Source organism: Phyllobates terribilis, unplaced genomic scaffold (genome assembly GCF_046119375.1).
Source record: "Phyllobates terribilis strain yellow unplaced genomic scaffold, ASM4611937v1 Scaffold_1__5_contigs__length_1240528914, whole genome shotgun sequence".
Lineage (NCBI taxonomy): Eukaryota > Metazoa > Chordata > Amphibia > Anura > Dendrobatidae > Phyllobates > Phyllobates terribilis.
The window spans coordinates 863,410,769-863,435,057 of NW_027362761.1; the positions used below are offsets into that span (position 1 = coordinate 863,410,769).

Sequence of the window (24,289 nt, forward strand, 5' to 3'; positions counted from 1 at the left end):
TAAATATATAAAAGTGATTCCTGCAAAAGAGTTCCGGTATCCTAGCTAAGTGAGATAGCAATACAGGGCTATATCGTACTCCTATTTTTTTTAACCCTTATGTGCCATTAAGCTCCAGCGCTATTTGGCTACATCAAAATTCTTCCATAATACATATTCTGCTAAAAAACCATACCAACAGTGAAGTTTGGAGGTGGGAATACTATGGTGAGCACTAATAAACTTCATATAATTGAAGGAAAGGGAGAGCTTAGATTAAAGCAGGCATATAGGCAGTAGTGATAAGTGAGTATGTTTTGTTAACCCTTTCGCCGAGTATACTCGCGCGAGCACCGAGTATTTACAGTGTGCTCGGTGATATGTTTGAATCACTCCCGTGTGCATGATTTGCGACTGTTTGACAGCTTTAATACATGTGAGGAATGTCTGCTTCTTACACATCCCTCACATGTATTAAAGCTGTCAAACCATCGCAAATCATGCACACGGGAGTGATTCAAACATAACACCAAGCACGCTGTAAATACTCAGTGCTCGCCCGAGTATACTCGGCGAAAGGGTTAACAGAACATGCTCGCTCTTCACTAATAGGCAGTCATAAATTGCTATTGCAGTACCTGTATACTGCTGCTGCACTATTAAAACAAAAGTCCTTTTCAGGGCTACATACTGTCTTTTCTCTAGTAAAACCACTGTTACTTGCAATCAGTGTAGGGATAGCTGGTGGAGGAGGGATAGTTTTTGATTAGAGGCATATAGGGATGTTGCCTTACAGACCTAGGTATACTGCAGCTGCTATCTAAAAACAAAATCCTTTTCAGGGCTAAATATTTTCTTTTCCCTATTAATATCAAAAAGTTTGCAGGCATATATTATATACTTAAACGTGCAAGGCATGCGGTAAGTGACGGGGAAGTGAACGTGTTGCTGATTGTGCGCACAGAGGCCAAGGCTGTGGGCCAGGGGAAACTGTGCCTGCTGTGGGAGCACAACAAACACTTTCATCCACGAGACCTAGCTTCCTGACCCACTTTACAGGGGGAAGAGGGACACCACTCTTGAAGCTGGAACAATGCAAACAGGTGGTCAGTTGGATGGCAGCTTATGATTCCAGTGTGTTTTCCAGCACCACTGTGTCTTCCACATGGTCTAGTCTCACTAGCCAAGAGCAAGTCCTAGGAGACAAGTGATCCCACACTCGGATGCTCCAAGGTGCTCTTTCCATTTACATTTATTGATTCTGGCCTCTCTTCCTGCACGTTTCAAGAGGGACATGAGGAGATCGTGTGTAGTGATGCCCAAATATTTGAGCAGCTACAGCCAGAAAAACGATAGTGGGGAATGGCATTTAGTGACTCAAGCAGTAGATGATGATGAGACACAGTGTATGAGGCCCTCCTTTATGTCTATGTAATGCAGGTGCCAGAATGCAACGCACAGAGACAAAAGGCGAGAACAGTCAGAGATGATTGTAAACAGTTTTATACATGTATATTGAAACAAGGGATTAGCAACAAGGGTAATGAACAGTGGTTTGAAATATCAGAAAAATACGAAATTTCTCAAAGTAAGGCGCGGTCTCTCAAAGTAAGGCGCAGTCTCTCAAAGTAAGGCGCAGTCTCTCAAAGTAAGGTGATGCCCTCAATCATGGGAGACACCACGCAAGTTCTTTAACTGTGCATTTGGCCCTAGCGGGGGTCACCGGTTATTCCCGCTAGGCCGTGAGTCTCTTCTGGATAAATTCAATTAAATCACGTTGTGCTACTTTAGCCCCAACCGTTCCCCTCCCAACCTGAGTACCTAAACCCAATTGTCCCCGATACCGTGGGTGAACAGTGGAAGTGACGGCCCTGCTCACGTATGCAGCTCCTCTGCCTCCGCTGGCGTGACTTTCCTGGGGCAACCGTCTCTCAACTCCACTCTGCTTGGCTGTTGGAGGCAGTCTCTAGAGCCTTGGATAGGGGGGTCCAGGCCTCGTCTGTCAGCGGGCGACGTCGGGTTCCGCGAACTCACTCAGCACCGCGATCAGGTTCCTAGTCTCCTCAGCAGGCACAGCACTCGGGTCACAACTGTGAGGGATCCGGAGCTCTTTTACCGATGCCCGGCTGGAGCACCTCTCAGGCCTCTGGATTTGGCCTGTCACACGGGGTTTCTCAGGACGCAGGGAGCACGTCTGCTCCTTTCTGCTGCTTGGCGCCAAAGACCCCTCAGGTTTAGCGCGCTGGCCTCTTATCTCCCGGAAATCCTTCCTGGAAGTCACCTGATCGGGTCCAGCGTCTGAACCTGCTCTCCCTGCAACTTCCCTTGCATATTTTGGTTCTGCTTGACTGTATCTGGCCAGTAGATGGCAGTCTCGCTCCATCCTTGAAACGTCATGTTGAAGTTCTTTTACAAGCTTTCTTGCCTGTTCTACATTCCTCCCTCCTTTTTGCTCGCCAGTGCTCGGGCAAGTGGACTTCTCGCAGAATTGATGTCAACTTCCAGGCAGTGCAAGCTCAGACAGGAGTTGGGCACACTCCTGCGTTTTCTGTTGGATTCGAGACCAGATGAACTCTTCCTGAGCATACCGGTTAGGAGGAATTCCGGCATTAGCCGGTCAGTTCTGCGGGGCTCTTCTTGCGGAGGAGACTCCGGGAGATCCGAGGAATCAACTACTGGGGATTGCAAATCATTTCCCGACTCATTCTGAGTTCCACTCGGGAGTGGCACCAACGGTTCTGACGGGCCCAACTGCATTGTGGCCTATCCTTCTTCATCCCCCAAGGTTCCTGTATGTGGCACTTCAGCCAACACATCTGAGGGCCCAACCCCATTACAGACTTCTGCTTCAGAGGAGCAAGGTCGCAACATATTACGGTGCAACACCCTGGATGTCGCGGCGTCATCCCCTTCGGGCCTAACCTCATAGACGGGGTTGTCTGGGTGAACCTTCTTCACCACCCAATATGGTATTGCCTCCCAACGATGGTCCAGCTTACTCCCAAATCGTTTAGCCCTCACCAGCACTCGGTCTCCTGGCTGAAGCGATCCACCTGTGTTCGCGGGCCGAACTGCATGCTCTACTTCCTGAAACTTCTGAGCAACCAGTCTTCTCACGGTATGGAGTCAACGCTGGTGTTCTCGAATCCAGGTACTTGGGCTACTGCCCGGGCCGGGGTCTTCTGAGTCTAGCTCCAGTTCGGTGATTTCTCGGCCACTTCTTCCAAACAGCAACATGTAGGGGGTGTAGCCGGTGGTTGCATGAACTCGATTATTATACACCCACACCAGCTCGGACACAAATTTGGGCCACTTCATCTTTTTGTCCGCTTCCAGTGTTCGCAACATTTGCAACAGGGTTCGGTTAAAGCGCTCGCATGCACCGTTCCCTTGCGGTTGGTAGGGCGTTGTCCGGGAATGGTCAATCCCATAGATGCGGTATAGCTCATCCATCACTCGTCCTTGGAAGCAGGCTCTCTGGTCAGAATGTATTCGCTTCGGGCACCCATAAATCCGGATGAAATCTTGACAGATGGCCTTGGCTGCGGCTTCTGCCGTCTGATCTTTAGTGGGCGTCACTACTGCGAACTTGGTGAAGTGATCAGTCATGACTAAACAGTGTCCATAACCGTTGTATGAAGTTCCTACCATCAGGTAGTCAATCATCAAGACTTCCAAGGGGGCAGAAGTTCGGATGGTCTGAATGGGAGCTCTTTGCTCCGGGGGCTTGTTCAACTCACACTGGCGACATGTTTGGCAGACCCCCTCGACTTCTTGCCGCAGTTGAGGCCAATACACCAGCCGTTGCAACCACCGGAAGGTCTTTTCTACTCTTCTATGAGCTTCTTGGGCTAGCTGTGTTACTAGTGCTCCTGGAACTACCACTTGCCAGGTAAGATCAAACTCTCGAGGCAGCTGGATTCTTCGGCATAGCAAGACGTCCTTCAGGAGGAGCCTCTCCCACTGGCCTAGGATTTGTAGGGTAGTTGGAAGTGAAGCGGCTCTGGTTTCCAGGTCGGGTCTCTGATTAAGGGCGACCCATTCTCTCAACTTTGCTAGATCCGGGTCGGATTGCTGCAGATGTATCCATTCGTCTCTTGAACGGCCCAGAATCTGAGTGGGCCTCGGCTCCTCTCTGGTCTCTTGGGCGTCGACCACAGCAGCGGCGAACTGGCTGAAATCCGGGATCTCGTCGCCTTCGAGCTCCTCATCTCTGTCCTTCTTCGGCTCCGCCTGAGTGACCCGGGACAGGGCATCTGCATGTGTGTTCAGGGCCTTGAACCGATAGGCGATTTTATACTGGAATTTGGACATCCTTGCGACCCACCGCTGTTCTATCGCGCCCAGTTTGGCGTTCTCCAAGTGGGCCAAAGGGTTGTTATCTGTCCGCACTTGCACTTCTGACCCTGACAAGTACTCAGCAAATTTCTCGGTCATGGCCCACACCAGTGCCAGTAGCTCCAGCTTAAACGAACTGTAGTTGTCTGGATTCTTCTCCGTATCTCGGAGTGACCTGCTGGCATACGCGATCACTCGCTCTTTCCCTCCTTGTACTTGAGCCAGCACTGCTCCCAGCCCATGCAAGCTTCCATCAGTGTACAACATGAAAGGCTGCGAAAAGTCAGCATAGGCCAGAATTGGGGCATCTGTTAGCGCCATTTTCAATACTCGGAATGCCTCTTCTTGTAGTGGGCCCCACTGAATGGGCTGCCGCTTGGCTCCCCCCGCCGTTCCTCTCAGCAATTCATTGAGCGGGATCACAATCTTAGCGAAGTCTTTAATGAATCTGCGGTAGTATCCAGCAAGCCCCAGGAACGCCCTTAGTTCCCTTAGATTGGCAGGCGTGGGCAACTTCTGCACGGCAGCTACTTTCTCAGCAGTGGGGTGCACCCCTGCACTGGACACAGTGTGCCCCAGATATTCAATTTCTCGTTTGAAGAGACGACACTTACGAGGCTAAATTTTCAGGTCGTGCCTTTGTAGCCGTTCTAACACTTGTTCCAATCGGCGGAGATGATCCTCAAACGTAGCGGAATAGATAATTATATCGTCCAGATATATTAAAGTGTCTTCAAAGTTGAGGTCCCCCAAGCATCTCTCCATCAGCCGTTGGAAGGTTCGTGGCGCATTTGTTAGTCCGAATGGCATTCAATGGAACTCAAACAGGCCCATAGGGAGAACAAAAGCTGTCTTTGGACGATCCTTCTCAGCTACTGGGACCTGCCAATAGCCACTGGCCAGGTCAAGGGAGGAGAAGAATTTGGCACTCCCTAGTGCAGATAGAGACTCTTCGATTTGGGGGAGTGGATAGGAGTCCCGTACTGTACAGGCATTCAGCTTTCGATAGTCTACGCAGAATCTCAGGGTACCATCCTTCTTTCGGACCAGCACGATCGGTGCCGCCCAGGGGCTCTGGCTTTCACGGATCACACCGTTCCGCAACATGTGAGCCAACAGCTCTTTCACCTCCTGGTACATTTGAGGCGGGATCTGCCGATATCTCTCTCGGATGGGAGCAGTATTTCCGAAGGGTATTTCTTGCTGAATGTCCCGAGTGCACCCGAAGTCATCTTCATGCTGTGCAAACACTCCCTGATATCGCTGCAGAAGTTGTTCGATCTGCCTTACTTGTCCGGCAGAAAACTCAGTCAGGTTAGCCTCCATTTCTTCCAGGAGGTGGCGTCCAGCCAACGGTTCTCTTCCACTTTCCTGGCTATTGAGGGACACCTCTAGGGTCCATGGCTTTCCTTCCACAGGTGCCAGCCCTATAGCGTCAGCTCTAGTAAGGGCCTCTGGCATTATGCACACTCGCGCCACCTCTTGTCGGGGCAACAACTGTAAACTGGTGCCACTTAAATTGATGCAGCGCACGGGTACTCGACCGTGCCGCATGGTGGCCAGAGTTCGAGCAATCAGGAGTCCAGAGGGCGCTTCTTCTCCCTCCATTGGTTCAATTTGAATGTCCACGCCCTCTAAGGACACATGTGCCAGCACCGGCAAAGTGAGTACAGTCTGTCCCACCGGCAGTGTTATTGTGGCTTCGGGCGGTATCGATACCTTACCAAGGTACTGATAGGTAGTGGGCAACTTTTGAATCTGACTGACCCGCACGAGGTGCTGGAACACTCTCTTGTTAGCTGGGTCTCGAGTGGCGCGGGTCCAGTTGTTTTTGCTACAGCCCTCAGCCAGGAACTGTCCGACTTCTTTCAGCACATTCATGCCCAGGGTTACAATGGGCCCATCGCCTCCGGGCCCTGTGGTCAGTACGATCCCTTTTCGACCGAGGTCCTTTCCACATGCCCGCATGGACATCCATACTACTCCCGCTACTGGGATAGGTAGTTGATTAGCCGCCACCAGTTTGACAGTGGATTCCCGGCAGGAACAACTTTGGAAGTACGTCTCAGGCATAGTGGTCACTTGGGACCCGGTGTCCATCAAACAGCGGATCCGCTGCCCATTGAATTCAGGCAAGATAATGGGCCTCTCGGAGACAATGTCTTCAGAGCTCCCTCTTCTACTCTCCGAAGCTCGAGACCCCACGGTATGCTCCACAACCGTGGGGCATTTTAGTTTAACGACTGTCCCCTCCTCCTCCTTTCTCGGTTGGCACAGTCTTTGGAGATATGCCCCCTACCTCCGCAGGTCCAGCTCTCCGGTCCTCATTCTGCCGATTGGTCGGGTACATGTCGTGCTGGGGCCGGATAGGAACGTCTTTCTCGTTCTGGTCTCCATCCGCGTTGAGCAGTACGGTCTGTCGGCAAGGGGGCAGTAGGAGTCTTCCTAATAGCATTCAGCTCACCCCGAATGTCTCGAATTTCCTGACATATTTCCTGTACCCAATCAGGCTCTTGGTTGGTGAATCCAGGAGCAATTGCCTCATGACTTCTAACTGTGGCTTTGAGAACAGGAACTTCTCTCTCCAGGACTCTAGCTTCAGCCCCTACCTCCAGGAAGCCCATATCAGGGCTCAATTGCAGCCGCTCCTTCAGGATCTGCCTCAGGGAAGGGTCTTTCAAGCCAGCAATCAGTTGGTCATGCAACACCTCATCCAATGGTCCCAGTCCTCAGTTCCCATCTCGAGTTTTCTTAGTGATATGGGCCGTCATTTCCTGTAATGCATTAACATACTGATTTACTGTCTCATTTTCCCCTTGGACCCACTGAAACAACCGTAAGCGCAAGGGTCCCAAATCTGTAGTGTCACCGTGCATGTCCTCTAGAATTCTTATCACTTTATCCTTGGTGTCACGGTCCCCAGGTGGGCGGTACATCACAGTCTGTCGGGCCTCTCCATCAAGGGTTAGGAGGGCCAGCTCCGCCTGGGCTAGAGGGTCAAGGGGATACATATGTAGCATACTTCTCAGTCTTTCTGCCCAGTCCCACAGTGACATGCCATCCCCTGTAAACTTGGGAAGATGGCTGAGCATAGCCCCCAGGGGTATATGGCTCCGGCCGGACCCAGCCACAGACTGATCTCCCATCTCTGCATCTGAATGTTGCATCCTGCCGACTACGCCAAATGTAATGCAGGTGCCGGAATGCAACGCACAGAGACACAAGGCGAGAACAGTCAGAGATGATTGCAAACAGTTTTATACAACAGGTATACTGAAACAAGGGATTAGCAACAAGGGTAATGAACAGTGGTTTGAAATATCAGAAAAATACGAAATTTCTCAAAGTAAGGTGCGGTCTCTCAAAGTAAGGCGCAGTCTCTCAAAGTAAGGCGTAGTCTCTCAAAGTAAGGTGATGCCCTCAATCATGAGAGACACCACGCAAGTTCTTTAACTGTGCATTTGGCCCTAGCAGGGGTCACCGGTTATTCCCGCTAGGCCGTGAGTCTCTTCCGGATAAATTCAATTAAATCACGTTGTGCTACTTTAGCCCCAACCGTTCCCCTCCCAACCTGAGTACCTAAACCCAATTGTCCTGGGTACCGTGGGTGAACAGTGGAAGTGACGGCCCTGCTCACGTATGCAGCTCCTCTGCCTCCGCTGGCGTGACTTTCCTGGGGCAACCGTCTCTCAACTCCTCTCTGCTTGGCCGTTGGAGGCAGTCTCTCGAGCCTTGGATAGGGGGGTCCAGGCCTCGTCTGTCGGCGGGCGACGTCGGGTTCCGCGAACTCACTCAGCACCGCGATCAGGTTCCTAGTCTCCTCAGCAGGCACAGCACTCGGGTCACAACTGTGAGGGATCCGGAGCTCTTTTACCGGTGCCCGGCTGGAGCACCTCTCAGGCCTCTGGATTTGGCCTGTCACACGGGGTTTCTCAGGACACAGGGAGCACGTCTGCTCCTTTCTGCTGCTTGGCGCCAAAGACCCCTCAGGTTTGAGGCGCTGGCCTCTTATCTCCCAGAACTCCTTCCTGGAAGTCACCTGATCGGGTCCAGCATCTGAACCTGCTCTCCCTGCAACTTCCCTTGCATATTTTGGTTCCGCTTGACTGTATCTGGCCAGTAGATGGCAGTCTTGCTCCATCATTGAAACGTCATGTTGAAGTTCTTTTACAAGCTTTCTTTCCTTATTCTACATCTAATACAGGGCTCCTTCTAATTTTGGCAGCCCTTGCACTTAGGCTTGATAAGTCTAGGAGTCACACTACCTAAGACTTTTAACAGAATGTGTATGAGGCCCTCCTTTATGTCTAATACATGGTGTATCGGAGTCCCTCTTCGTTCTAACTTTTGGCGGTTCTTGCATTGTCCACATAGGCTTTGTGGGTTTCAGAGTCCCTTCTTCATAAATTAAGCAGGAGGTGTCTGACCATGTCACACACACCACATGCCCAGATAAGGTAGTAAAATATTAAAATTACATTTAACGGTGACTACCAGTGAGTGTAATTTTTATTTCTCCCCTACTATGTCATCTACTGTAGTCACAGGCGCCGGGGAACTACGGTGAGAGAAGGAGGCGAGGTTTATTTTTAATCTCTTCTTAATTTTGCCTTATATACAAGTCATTATACAGGAAAGATTGTTTTGTAATATTTTTCCTGTAAAATCCATTTTATCTTCGGCTTTGTATGTTTTATTGTCATTCCATAAAAGTGGAGTAATACTCTTACAACATTGTTCCCAACAGTGACCTGAGAGTCAGAGATGCATCCATGCGTCTTCCCTACCCTGTTACCATTCCATTTGACTGCTGCTTCCATTTATTTCAGAGAATTTCCTGCCACCCCCCCCCCCTCCAGTTAGGGTCCTCTGGAAAAATGCTCAAGTTTCCCATTGACTTCCATTATACTTGGTACTTGAGTCGAACCAGTCCGAGCGTCCAACCTGCTCGATTCGAGTACCGAACACTCAAGCATTTTAGTGCTCAATCATCTGATGAGAATTTCATGTCAAGAGTACCTTTAGAAATATATTTACATCGAAAATTGGTTTAATCTATATTTCACCCAATGTATTTCCAGCGGTTCCATTGAGAATAAAAGAAGCAGTAGTGCACGTGATGTTCATTTCACACGGGGAACTCCAGGTCTCTGCCTCGGTGGGGGTCCCAGCAGTCGGAAACCCAAAGATTGAGACATTATCAGGTATCTCATGCTGTCTTGAGAGTACCCCTTTAAGAAGTGCTCATGGATATATATACATGCTATAAACACTTATTATAAGACCTATAAAAGTAAGGCAATACTACAGCAACCATTTAACACCAATGAAAAGATGCATATAGGTGTGGGTAACAATAAAAGTGTCAATCTTTATTAATTTATCCAATATACATATATTGGAAACATATATCAAACATAAACCACAAAAGCTAAACTTGAATCGGTGCAGTGGGAAGCAGAGGTAAAAACTTAAAGTAAACCTAAAGTGCACAGGGAAATATTCCCATTAGTAAAATGCAGCAATGTAAGTCAATGATACTAAACCAGATACTGCAGCATAATGGAGGACATTATCTGAAGAACTAAACTAAATTACTAAATCATGCAGTATCCCAGGAAAGTAAAGGGATAGGATAGTCAGTTCAGCTAAAATGCTGTAAAATACTTTAGGAGCACTTCTTCACTTGAAGCGCATTTCTCTAGAGTGCTTCATTGGGTGATGGAGCTATCCCCTTGTGTATTAGTATTGATCTGATCTGTAATACTTTCTGATCTGAAAGGGATTGTCTGAAATTCCTATTTGGTTAAAATTGAAAAGGGCTTGGAAAAACAAACAATTTTACAATTTGCTTGTTATTAGAAATACTCTCTCTTTTCAAAAACAAAGATTTTTAATATTATAATGTACGACTTGTAGTTAGCGGCCACCTTGCAGTATAGGTAAGGTTCTCTCAGCCTGGGAGAGTGTCTTTTCGGACCGAGCAAAACTGATAATCTTCAGGAGTGCACAGCCCCCTGTACAGTGTCCATTTTAGGACATGATCAGATATCAAAATGAAACATCAGAATGATGTCAGTTTGAGCCTAAATACCCTGTCTGACAAGTGATTCTGACAAGTGATCCTGACAAGTGATCCTGACAAGTGATTCTGACATGTGATTTTGACAAGTGACTTTTAAAACTGTAATAACAATAAAAAAAAGTGACTGTTCGCTGATGGGACTTGAACCCAAGATTCTATGTCCAGAAGCCAGTGCACTAACCACTGAGCTATAAACTCAGCTGTGAAAACCTGACAGTTCTATTTGGGTATATGATTTTCATGGTTGATCTCATGAGACAAGTAAAGCTCCCAGTTAGTATCACTTGACTGGATAGCTCAATGGTAAGCCATCAACTTTAGAAACTACAGTGTCAGAGTTTGAATCCTAATAGGCATTAGAATTTATTTATTTTTTTAATTATGCCTATTTAGCACACAAACTACAGGGGTGTTTTACTTTTAATATCTGCCATTCTGATTGTCATCCTGATGTGTTAAGAGTTTCAGACACGCCATTTATTTGCATGGTAAATTACATAGCCAAAGTAAATTGGGAGGCACTAATTTACTACATATCTATTTCCAAGTGACTTTATATTTGCAAAATTTCTTAAATGGGTCTAATGATAAAATTTCTTTATTGTAAATTTTTTTCTTTCCATCCACCCAAGTACTGGCTGCAAACTTCCAATTTACTTTGGCTATGTAATTTACCATGCAAATAGACAGCGTGTCTGAAACTCTTAACACATCAGGATGACAATCAGAGTGTCAGATATTAAAAGTAAAACACCCCTGCAGTTTGTGTGCTAAATAGGCATAATTAAAAAATTCTAACTACTATCAGGATTTGAACTTTCACACAGTAGTTTCAGAGGCTGATGCATTACCATTGTGCTAGCCATTCAACTGATAGCAACTAGCAGCTTTTCTTGTCTTATGAGATCAACCATGAAAATACTCGGAGACTAAAAGTCATTGTGATTCTGATTCTGATGTTTGAAGAAAGTCACACATCAGACTCACATCAAAATCAAACATCATTTGAATTTGGCTTGCTTGCAGTCTGTGCATAAGTCCCAATGAGTTTCAATCAGGTTTGCACTGAAAATCATATAACCAAATAGAACTGTCAGGTGGTTAGTTCACTGGCTTTGGGGCACAAAATTTTGGGTTCAAGTCCCATAAACAAACAGTTACTTTTTTTTTATTATTATTACAGTTGTAAAAGTCACTTGTCAAGTCACTTGTCAGAATCAGCTCTCAGACAGGGTATTTAGGCTCAAACTGACTTCATTCTGATGTTTGATTTTGATATCTGATCATGTAGCACTGTAGCTAACTTCTTTGCTCTTCCAATTGGTCGAGCCCCTTGCCTGGTGGACGCAGCACGGCTTGGGCAGTCACCGCCGGTACCGAGGTGACTAGGACCAGTAAAGAACTGTGAGTAAAGCATTGGAAACTGCAACCACACGTCTCTGTGTTTCATCGCCGCATCAGCACCATTAGTACTGGGACGCTCACACCATCACTACCATCATCTGCTCCAGCTGCCCTGAGGCAATACTTCTCCCGTGGGGAGTTATCCCATTCTTGGCTGCGCATATAACATCAGCCTCAGCGGTCTGCAGCGCAGCGGCGGTCCCCACTGACCGCAATCCACGGGTGGCGTAGTCGAACACTTATTCCAACCCAAATAGACTGCCACTGGTTTGACCACCCTGGGCACGGACCGGGTCAGCGCCACGGAGACTACAACCCCCAGCGATCCGGCTCCGGGTATCCCCCTGCACAGCACAGGCCCAGGAGGCGCGTCACATGCACCACACACACCCCATTTCCGAGGGGCAGCTCAACGGTGCTCCCACTAGACAGAAGTGCAGGCATGACAGCATCTGTCCCTGGCTGGAGTGGGGAGGGGGAGGAAAACCCAGTGGTGTAGGAACAGATAGGGGTGGGTCTCTGGGCAAAGGTAGGAGCCCATTGGTTGCTAGTCACCTGGGCTCACACATAAAGGGAGGTATATAAGGTGGGCACCATCTTAGAACCGTGTTCAGTCCGGGGAGTCTGTTCAGAGAGGAGTTCAGCCAGAGAGGGCTGACAGGGAGCTGTGGCTCAGTCTGGGCCCAGCTCCACGAGGCAGGCCTGGAGTGGAGGCCAGAAACAGCAGAGGGAACAGGAACAGAAGAGAAAGGAAACAAGGAACAGCACATTAAGAGAGGCCCAGAGACACGAGAGAAGACGGAACCCCATAGGCCCAGTAGATTGCGGGTGACGGGTTGGCAGAGCAGGGTACCGGATCCCAAATTGGTGGAGGCGACTAATCCTCAGCCAAAGACCGGCGGTCGTGACTATATCTCGGTGCGACCCCTCACTACACCTACCAGGAAGGCACACCACATAGGGTCAGGGACGCAGAGATCAGCGTACCAAGAGAAGGCCCGAGGCAGCCGGACAAACGTAGAGTCACTGGTGGGGCACGGCCAGAGAAGGGAAGAGAAGGGAGCCCTGTGCCACGCTCTGGAATTGCCTGGGAGTTGGTCGAGCCCCTTGCCTGGTGGACACAGCATGGCTTGGGCAGTCGCCGCCGGTACCGAGGTGACTAGGACCAGTAAAGAACTGTGAGTAAAGCATTGGAAACCGCAACCACACGTCTCTGTGCTTCTTCGCCGCACCAGCACTACCAGTGCTGGGACGCTCGTGCACCATCACTCCCATCATCCACACTAACTGCCCTGAGGCTATACTTCTCCCGTGGGGAGTCATCCCATTCTTAGCTGCACACATAACACCGGCCTCAGCGGTCTGCTTTGCAGCGGCGGCCCCCCACTGACCGCAATCCACGGGTGGCGTAGTCGGACTATTATCTCACTAATAAGACTGCCACTGAATTGACCACCCTGGGCACGGACCGGGTCAGCGCCACGGAGACTACAACCCCCAGCGATCCGGCTCCGGGTATTCCCTGCACAACACAGGCCCAGGGGGCGCGTCAGAGACACTTCCTCAAATTGAGATCATATAAAATACATTCAATCCAATTGCTGACACAGATGTAACGATCATGAGAATAATACCACTTTAGTGATTTTCTGATTGTTGATGAAACATGTGTCTCAGAGCCTCCATCTTTTTAGCGATGTTCTTAATGGAGCACTGTTGTATTCGTTCCTGCAGGAACTCATCCATCTGCATATACCAGTCCTTCATCCACTCAGTGTTCTTCCCATCGCAAAGTCCTAGTCCTCTGTACACCTTTGTTAAGAAAGACACAATCTTCTCATCATTGCATATTTTGCATCGTTGAAATATCCAGTCCCACCAGCCTTGCCAAAAATCTTTGCCATATTTTTCATCAATGTGGGCAACAATGATGCTTTTGTGCGATTTGGCTTTGAGCGCTGTAATATTTTCAGGGTGTAGATTATTTCCCAGTAAGCTGCAATTAAAGTATATAATGATTATTAGACATACCCATAAAAAGGCTGCGTTCACACGTTGCAGTCACATTGCGTTTTTATGGCACAATCGCGGCAAAAGCACATAAAGAAAGGTTGTGGTTCTACAATGATCATGGCAAAAATGTAACATGTGAAGACTGTAGTACATAAACGATGAATTAACATATGGCTCTGCAAATCCAAAATTGGCTTGACATAAAATAAAAATGTAGTGACAATATGCAACTTCCTGCTGCAGGATGTTGTGATGTTTTATTCATTAAATGAATTGAAAAAGGGCCTGGACGCCATTCTAATCAGAAATAATATTAGAAAATATTTTACTGGAGATTGCTAGTCCTATACATAATATTTTTTAGCTTGCTATACTGTGTATTTGAAATAAACCTGTCACTCAAATCATACTGCCTTTTCTATGGACAGCATTAGCTACTGATGATGCCATTTACCCCAGGCTCTGGTATATTTTGATTTTGCAGACAGTATATCCTATTTTATAGCCCTATTTTAAAACACTAGTATGGGTTTTAGATTTATATAAAGGGTTGATTCTACCTTCCATTAACCTGCTCCCTGGTATTGACAGATCTCTACGTTTTAGAATTTTGTACAATGTTCATCATTCATGTGACCACTGCAGCTAATCACTAGCTTCAGCAGTCATGTGCCGTATATGCAAATATCACTTGATTGTGATTGGCTGCAGCTGTAATGTGAATGATACAATCATGGCCGAAAGTGTTGGCGCCCTTGAAATTGTTTTAGAATTGTTTTAATTGTATTGGAACAACACAACACAAAAAAACTGAGAAAAAAAGGCAACTTGGACACAATTTCACACAGGACCTCAAATATGGGTTGGACAAAATTGTTGGCACCTTTTCTAAAATTGTGGGTAAACAACTTTGTTTCAATCATGTGGTGCTTGCTTAAACTCATCTGTGGCAAGTAACAAGTGTGGGCAATATGAAAATCACACCTGAAACCAGATAAAAAGGGCAGGAGTTGATTCAATCTTTTAATTGTGTGTCCGTGTGTGCCACACTAAGCATGGAGAGCAAAGAAGAGAACTGGTGGAGGTACAAAAATGTTTTGGGTTAATTTTGCTGTCTCTGGCACTGGGTGCCTTGACTGTGTGCAAAGCATCATTAAATCTGAAGATTATGAAATGATTTTGGGTCGCAATGTAGTGCCCAGTGTCAGAAAGCTGGTTTACGTCCTAGGTCATGGGTCTTCCAGCAGGACAATGACCCCAAAGATAATTCAAGAAGCCCCCAGAAATGGATGAAAACAAAGCACTGGAGAGTTTTGAAGTGGCGAGCAATGAGTCCAGAGTAGTGTTGAGCCACCCCCTAGTGTTCGAGTTCGGTTCGGTTCGTCGAACACCCGTGTGTTCGTCGAACTGTTCGTCGAACACCTTCGAACACCATTAAAACCAATGGCAGGCAAACAAAAACACATAGAAACACATAGAAAACACCTTCAAAGGTGTCCAAAAGCTGACAAACTGCTCAGAAGACATAACTAACACATGGAAAAGTGACAAGTACATATAGTCATGCGAAAATAAAAGAGGTGGAGGAGTAAAAGGAGGGGGAGACACAGATATAGGCATGTCATGCCCTTCTAAAATCCAAAAAGTGAGAAGCCGACACGGCCAGTCCGCTCCTGCCCGTGCCACCTCCGTGTCGCCGGGTTTGTGCCAGAGCCGCGGTGAACCCTGACGGCCAGCCCCCCTCTCCCAATACTGGTGCCTGTCCGCTGGTGGGTCGAGCGAGCCCCCCTGTGGTGGAGGCAGCTCTAAGCTTTTTAATTTAAATTGTCTCTCTAATTTGAATGAATACACTTTAAATCCATTTACAAGGATCTATTGGAGGGCAAGTCTCATGCCAGCAGCCGCGGTAATTCCAGCTCCAGTAGCGTCCACTAAAGCTGCTGCAGTTAAAAAGCTTTTATAAGGATCGAGCTCGGCTGTCCACCGCAAGGCATCCTACTGCCAGTCCCAGCCCCTATGCCTTGGGGTGCCTCCTGATGCTCTTCACTAAGTATCCCATGGTCCCGAAGCATTTCCTTTGAAAAAATTAAGTGTCTAAACTACAGGTGGTGTAGCTTGCTTAACAGCCGAGATAATCCGCTGACTAGCAGACACTGCTACTAGGCACAAAGTATTTCCTGGGCTAGATGCAGTTAAAAATTTGTAATTAGATACTCTCGTTGGATGCTGAGAAAGCATTCCATAGAGTCTCCTGGCACGCCATATATGATTCTCTTAAAAAGCTTGGGGTAGGGGTCTAGGGGACCCTTTTATAGCCAAAATCAGGGCCCTGTATCGCAATACGTCACCTAGGCTGAAGATAAATGGAACTGTAGCACCCTGAGGGCTCGGTTGCTACAGACGTATTGCACCTCACCCAGAGGTGTGATATCTCACTCTCAGGTAAGGATGGAGAGTGGATCAGGACCCGACACCTGCATGCATTACACCACATTGCCGTGGGGCAGGGCGACCAATATGCCCCTGAGATGGGCACGACAGTCCCTGTCCCTGGCTGGAGTGGGGGGAGGGAACACTGAGGAAGGGGAACCCTGTAGTGCAGGAGCAGGGAGGAAGCAGTTCCTGGGTGCATTGAGAAGGGAGTATAAAAGGTGGGCACCATCTTAGTTCAGTGCAGAGAAGTCTGAGCAGAAGTGGCAGGGAGCAGGGGCTCTGCATGAGCTCTGCTCCGGAGGCGGGCCTAGTAACAGAGGCCCAGGCCTGGAAGAGGGAGAAGGAAGGAAGAGGAGCGGAGAAGGCTCCAGGAACGAGGAATGAAGGGATCCCAGGGGTGCGGACGGGCGAGTCGCCACCGCACGCCCGAATCCACCTGCGTGGAGGGGTGAGGCCAAAGGGGGAGACCGGTCCCCGAACTAGTGGAGGCAGGAAACGACCCTCAGCTAGAAACCGGAGGCTCTGACATTTTATGTGGCGCAGCCCCTCGCTACACCCGCTAGGAAGGCACCACATAGGGTCAGGGAAACTGGCGCCAAGTTTACCAAGAGGAGGCCCGAGGCAGCCGGACAGAAGTGTTGGTAAGAAAGGCCAGACAAAGGACACACAAAGGGGGTCCTGTGAAGTGCTCCAAAGTTATCTGGGAGTTGTCTGAGCCCCTCACCTGGTGAGCACAGTACGACGTGGGCAGCCATTACCTGCAGACGTGGTCTGGATAATAAGAACTGTGAGTAAAGGCCCTGGACTGCATCACTGACTCCGTGTCGTTACTGCTGCTGCCCTGCACCATCACCCCCATCCTCCGCATACACTGCCCTGAGGCTATACTCCTCCCGTGGGGAGTTATGCTACGCTCTGCTGCACCCACAACACCAGCCTCAGCGGTCTGCCCTGTAGCGGCGGTTCACTCTGACCGCAATCCACGGGTGGCGTAGTCGGACATTTAAACATCAAAACTACATAAATAGTTCCGCCACTGGTTTGACCGCCCTGAGCCACGGAACCGGGTCGCCGCCACGAAGACTACAACCACCAGCATCCACCAAAAAGGGTCCGGCTCCGGGTGTCCCAAGGCCCAGGGGGTGCATCAGAACATTTTCATCACCTTTCACAATCACCAATGGGACAAGGCAGGGATGTCCTCTGTCCCCTCTCTTATACATCCTAGTGACGGAGCACCTGCTCTCATCAATTCGCCATAACCCCAATATTAGGTGGATTGAGGTGGGAGGCACCGAGTACAAGTGCTCTCTATTTGCTGATGATGTCCTAGTATATATCACTCAATCACATATATCCATCCCTGCTGTTATGGCTGAAATAGATCACTTTGTTACATGGTAAAATTTTAAAATCAATGCAGCGAAGTCTGAGGCCCTCGATGTCTCCCTCCCCAAATCCATATAGGATTCCATCCAGTCCAACTTTCCCTTTGCCTGGCCCTCACAGGGTATCAAATACTTAGGAATTCCTATTCATAGAGACCTCTCCCATCTATGTTATCTTAATTTTGGGCCCTTTATTGAACAATTCCATACAGACCACGGTTGGCAAGTTAGAACTGTAAGATTCACTACGTGAACCAGAGGTTTGCAGCTGTGCATACGCCATCCTGTCGACCTCCTCTATCCACTTCACAAAAGCAGAAACGGCTCCAGTGGGCCAAACATTACATGAAGACTGATTTCAAAACTGTTTTGTTCACGGATGAGTGCCGTGCAGCGCTCGATGGTCCAGATGGATGGAGTGGAGGATGGCTGGTTGATGGACACCCCACGCAAACACGGCTACAGCGCCAACAAGGAGGAGGTGGAGTAATGTTTTGGGCTGGAATCATGGGGAGAGAGATTGTCGGCCCCTTTAGGATCCCTGAAGGCGCTAAAGATGAACTCCATAATGTATGTGGATTTTCTCAAACAGCACTTCCTGCCATGGTTCAAGAAGAAGAACCGTGTATTTCACAGCAAGATCATTTTTCTGCATGATAATGCACCATCTCATGCTGCACATAAAACATCTGCATCTCTGGCTGATATGGGCATAAAAGGGGACAAACTTATGGTGTGACCCCCATGCTCCCCTGACCTCTTCCCCATTCAGAACCTTTGGAGCATCATTAAAAGGAGTGTCTATGATGGCGGGAGGCAGTTCACATCTAAGCAACAGCTCTGGGAGGGTATTCTGTCCTCATGCAAAACAATTGAAGCAGAAACCATCCAAAACCTGACAAATTCAATGGACGAGAGAGTTCAGAAGCTCCTTTCGAACAAGGGGTCCTATGTGAAAATGTAACATCACCTAGAATAAAGTTTTGAGTTGAAAACTGTTTGATTTCAGTTTCTAACAACCTGCTAATGCTTATAATTTCAAAAATGACCATTTTTTTGGTCTTTATTAAAATGAAAAGGTTGATCGAAAAGTTTGGGGGATCTAAGAGTGTGGCAACCCAGTAGTCATGATTACTTCGAATTCTGACAATATGAGGGTGATGCTGCAGGTAGTGCAGCAAGAAGGCACTTATGTGTCTTGCGCATCTCGGAGCCCCAAAATTATTTTCCGGGCTAGATGCAGCTAAAAATTATTTTTAATTTTAAATCTGGTGGAGCTTATTATAGATGGCCTAATAGGATCAGTGCTGCACACTGCTACAAAGCCCAAATTATTTTCCAGTCAAGATACAGATAAACATGATTAGTAATTTGAAAGCTTAAAACGGTTGGTAGGGTGATTTTAACCAATCATCAAGCTTTTACTCTCCCCAGGATGACACAGGGGTAGAAAAGTCGTTTCGGATCCATGATTTGTTCATCTTTATGAACGTGAGTCTGTCTACATTATCAGTGGAGAGCCGCGTGCGCTTATCTGTCAGCACACCACCAGCAGCGCTGAACACACGTTCAGACAGAACGCTGGCTGCGGGGCATGACAAGATCTCCAAGGCGTAAGTGGCTAGCTCCGGCCATTTATCCAGATTGGAAGCCCAAAAAGAGCAAGGGTCCAGTGACACAGTCGTGGCTTCAATGTTTACTTGGAGATACTCCTGTACCATCGTCTCTAGGCGTTGACTATGTGTCAGACTTCTTGTCTCCTGTGGCCTTGCAAAGGATGGGCTAAAAAAGTGGTGAAATGATTCCGAAAAATTGATGTTACCAGCAGATACTGTGGTTCTGTTACGGTTTGAGTGCTGAACACTTGACGGTCCCACGGTTGGCAAGTTGGAACTGTGAGATTCACTACGTGCACCACTGGTGTTTTGTGGAAAAGCACATGTAAGATTCTGCAACAGTCTCTGCTGATACTCCTGCATGCGTGCATCCCTTTCTATGGCAGGAATAATTTCGGCAAATTTACTTTTGTACCGGGGATCTAACAGTGTGGCAACCCAGTAGTCAGGATTATTTCTAATTCTCACAATTCGAGGGTCATGTTGCAGGTAGTGCAGCAAGAAGGCACTCATGTGTGTTGCGCATCCAGGAGCACCAAGTTCCTGTTGTGTTGGTGGCGAGGTAACAATCATGCTTCCTTCCTCTGTCCTCTCCCCCCAACCTCGCACAACAGAAATGTGATCAAGGTCTCCCTCATCTGATGAGTCTTCCATCAGTTCGTCCTCCACTTCTTCCTGGGCTCCTGCACCTTCCTCACTAGTTTGGCTGCTACCATGCGCCCTGGTAAAACCATCTCCCCCACCCTCACATGCCTGCCGCCTTGGTGCTGCCGACCGTCTGGACCTTGCAGATGTTAGCCCTTCCGCATACAACTCCTCCTCCTCTACTTCCTCCACCTCCTCTTGTGCCACCACCTGACTCCGAATTCTGTTTAACATGTGCTCCAGCATGTAAATCACCGGAATAGTCATGCTGATAATGGCATCATCAGCACTAAACATGTTCGTCGCCATTTCAAAACTGTGCAGAAGGGTGCATAGGTCCCTGATCTGAGACCACTCCTCCAGCGTGATTTGCCCCACCTCTGGATCTCGTTGGCCCAGGCTATACGTCAGAACGTATTGCACCAGGGCTTGTCGGTGCAGCCACAGTCGCTGCAACATGTGCAGAGTTGAATTCCACTGGGTAGGCACATCGCATTTTAGCCGGTGAAGTGGCAGGCCCAACGACTTCTGTAGAGATGTAAGTCGCTGAGCTGCGGGATGCGAACGGCGGAAGTGAGCACACAGCGACCGTGCCCTCTGCAGAAGGCCATCTTGTCTGGGATAGTGGGCTAAAAATTGCTGGACAACCAGGTTCAACACGTGAGCCATACAAGGCACGTGTGTGACATTGCCCCGGCGAAGGGCCGCACCCAGGTTTGCAGCATTGTCGCACACGGCCTTCCCTGGTTTCAGGTCCAGTGGAGACAGCCATTCATGAAATTGGTTCTCCAGAGCTGACCACAACTCCTCAGCTGTGTGACTCACATTTCCCAGACATTTCAAAGTAAAAACCGCCTGATGACGTTGAGCCCTACTGCCAGCATAGTAAGGAGGTGTGCAGGATCCCTTCTGCGCAGTTAGAAAGCTTGTGGCATGACCAGACAGGCTTTGGGTGCAGGTGGAAGACCGAGAGGAGGTTGAGGAGGCAGAAGCAGTGGAGGAACTTTGACATAAAGAGGATTGACGCACAACTCGTGGGGACGGCAAGACTTGGACAGCAGCCCCTTGTCCTGCTGTCACCATAGTTACCCAGTGCCCAGTCAGCGACATGTAACGCCCCTGTCCATGCCTACTCGTCCAAGTGTCTGTGGTGAAATGCACCCTGTCACACACAGAGTTTCTCAAAGAAGCGGTGATGTTGTGTGCGACATGCTGGTGGAGCGCAGGCACACCTTTCTTTGAGAAGTAGTGCCGACTGGGCATCTGGTACTGGGGCACTGCGATGGACATAAGGTCTCGAAAATCCTCTGTGTCCACCAGGCGGAAAGGCAGCATTTCTGTAGCCAAGAGCTTGCAGATGGTGAAATTCAACCTCTTAGCTTTCTCATGGCTAGGAGGAAATGGTCTTTTACTTGTCCACATCTGAGGGACCGAGGGTTGGCTATTGTGCTTAGACGGGGTTGATAAGGGTGTCCCCGGCAAACTGCCGGTCTGTGAGGAAGATGCAGGCGGACATGTTAGGTTGCCTTGATCCAAAGGTGGTGCTATCGATGTCGGACAGCGCTCAACACCAGCTGGTGTTACCACCTCCAAAGAAAATGATGACCTGCCAATCACGCTGGCTGTTGCGGGTAAAGAGGTGGCAGGTCTGCGCCCCAAAACAGGTGTGACTGCTGTCCCCCCAGTCACAGAGGATGAAGAGGCCGCGGATGCACAAGATATGGCAGACGGTGGTTGGCCCGGCCGGCTAGGCCGCATTGTAGCACACTGAGCTTCCCACTGCAACTTATGCTTCATGTCCATGTGCCGGTTCATGCATGAAGTACTCAAACTATGTATTTTTTGGCCTCTACTTAGCTTTTGCTGACAAATGTTACAGATAACACGAGTTGGGTCATCTTTATCGATCTGAAAAAATGCCCAGGCTATGCAAGGCTTAGCACCCATGCGACCTGAAGAGCCACCACGACTTGTGGTGAGAGGCAGAGTTGTGTTTGAGGATGCAGTTGTTGACGTGCTTCCAGTACTACGTCTCTGTCCAGGAAGGCGCAACCTGACCTCGTCAGCACTAGCATCTTCCTCCACCTCCTCTGCTGACCTCATCTCTTGGCTGACTGTGGGTTGACAGTAAGTGGGATCTCCAACCTCATCATCATCACCCTGTGTGTTATCACACCCGTCGTCCTCAGAGCCAACCTGTTCCTGCCCTGACAAAAAACTAAAGTTGTCGCTCCACTCAGGTATTTGAGTCTTATCATCGTCTTCCTCATTGTCTCCACCAACAGGAGTTACAGTTTGGGAATGAGGGTCTACATTATGGTCAGAACCTTCTGCGTCTGGTCCTGGATCCGACTCATAAAGATTCTGGGCATCAGTGCAGATCATTTCCTTGTCTGGATTCACAGAAGCGCTGGAGTCGACCTCTGATTCCCAGGCTATAGTATGAGTAAACAGCTCTGCAGACTCAACCATCTGTTCTACCTCATACTCAGACGGGCAGCTGGAGATTTGGGAGCTGTGAGGAAGCAAGTGCGATTTGGGTGACACCTTTGAGGACTGGAGTATTTGTGATGTTGAAGTTGATGTGGAGGAGAGCCCACTTAAAGGAGCACTTGATATCCGTTGAAGCACCTGCTGTTTTTGTGCCTCATCTGGAATTTGTAGCGATTGGCGTGGCCGTAAGAAAGGGATCTTATCACATTGTCCGCTAAAAGAAGTAGACATTTTAGTTTGGCTGGAAGATGGTCTTTCTTCTGCAGATGTTACTGTTGCTTTAACACCTACCCCACGGACACAACCTTTTTTCCCCTTCCCAACACGCCTATTCCCCTTTCCACCAGCAGCAGGCCTTTTTCCACTCATTTTCGTGGTTAACTAATTCACAACTCTGGAGTTGTTTGCACAAAAAAACAATGGATGGTAACCGAGCAGAGCTGAGTGGCCAAACTGTGGTATTAGGCCAAAACTATTGGCTGGGTTAGATGGAGAAAAAAATTATATTCAATTTGCAACCTGATGGAGGTCAGTATAGATGGACTAATACAACAAGTCCCACACACAGCTAGAAGCCCAATATTTTTTCAGAGGTAGATGCAGAAAAAAATATATTCAGTTTGCAACCTGATGGAGGTCAGTATAGATGGACGAATACAACAAGTCCCACACACAGCTAGAAGCCCAATATTTTTTCAGAGGTAGATGCAGAAAAAAATATATTCAGTTTGCAACCTGATGGAGGTCTGTATAGATGGATTAATAGAACAAGTCCCACACACAGCTAGAAGCCCAATATTTTTTCAGAGGTAGATGCAGAAAAAAATATATTCAGTTTGCAACCTGATGGAGGTCAGTATAGATGGACTAATACAACAAGTCCCACACACAGCTAGAAGCCCAAATATTTTTTCAGAGGTACTGTAGATGCGGATAAAAATTATTTTTAATTTGCAACCTGATGGAGGTCAGTATAGATGGACTAATAGAGAAAGTCCGACACACTGCTAAAAGGCCAAATATTTTTTCAGAGCTAGATGCAGAAAAAAATTAGATTCAGTTTGCAACCTGATGGAGGTCAGTATAGATGGACTAACAGAGAAAGTCCCACACACTGCTAGAAGGCCAAATATTTTTTCAGAGCTAGATGCATACAAAAAATTATTTTGAATTTGCAACCTGATGGAGGTCAGTATAGGTGGACTAATAGAACAAGTCCCACACACTGCTAGAAGGCCAAATATTTTTTCAGAGCTAGATGCAGAAAAAAATTATATTCAGTTTGCAACCTGATGGAGGTCTGTATAGATGGATTAATAGAACAAGACCCACACACAGCTAGAAGCCCAATATTTTTTCAGAGGTAGATGCAGAAAAAAATATATTCAGTTTGCAACCTGATGGAGGTCAGTATAGATGGACTAATACAACAAGTCCCACACACAGCTAGAAGCCCAATATTTTTTCAGAGGTAGATGCAGAAAAAAATATATTCAGTTTGCAACCTGATGGAGGTCAGTATAGATGGACTAATACAACAAGTCCCACACACAGCTAGAAGCCCAAATATTTTTTCAGAGGTACTGTAGATGCAGATAAAAATTATTTTTAATTTGCAACCTGATGGAGGTCAGTACAGATGGACTAATAGAGAAAGTCCGACACACTACTAGAAGGAAAAATATTTTTTCAGAGGTAGATGCAGAAAAAAATATATTCAGTTTGCAACCTGATTGAGGTCAGTATAGATGGACTAACAGAGAAAGTCCCACACACTACTAGAAGGCCAAATATTTTTTCAGAGCTAGATGCAGAAAAAAATTATATTCAGTTTGCAACCTGATGGAGGTCAGTATAGATGGACTAATACAACAAGTCCCACACACAGCTAGAAG

General features: G+C 47.9%; 1 protein-coding gene across 4 annotated transcripts in view; it reads right to left on the reverse strand.

The window, feature by feature from the left end:
- Positions 1-10,893: 10,893 nt before the first annotated feature.
- Positions 10,894-24,289, reverse strand: part of LOC141153860 (NACHT, LRR and PYD domains-containing protein 3-like) — a 128,517-nt gene continuing 115,121 nt past the window's right edge. For 3 of the 4 annotated variants that reach the window (XM_073639112.1, XM_073639096.1, XM_073639103.1), the window contains one exon: positions 10,894-13,802. In XM_073639112.1, the coding sequence (XP_073495213.1) occupies positions 13,445-13,802 (358 nt within the window). In that variant the 3' untranslated portion in view covers positions 10,894-13,444. The remainder of the gene's footprint in view (positions 13,803-24,289) is intronic. The other variant, XM_073639087.1, reaches the window with a different exon arrangement.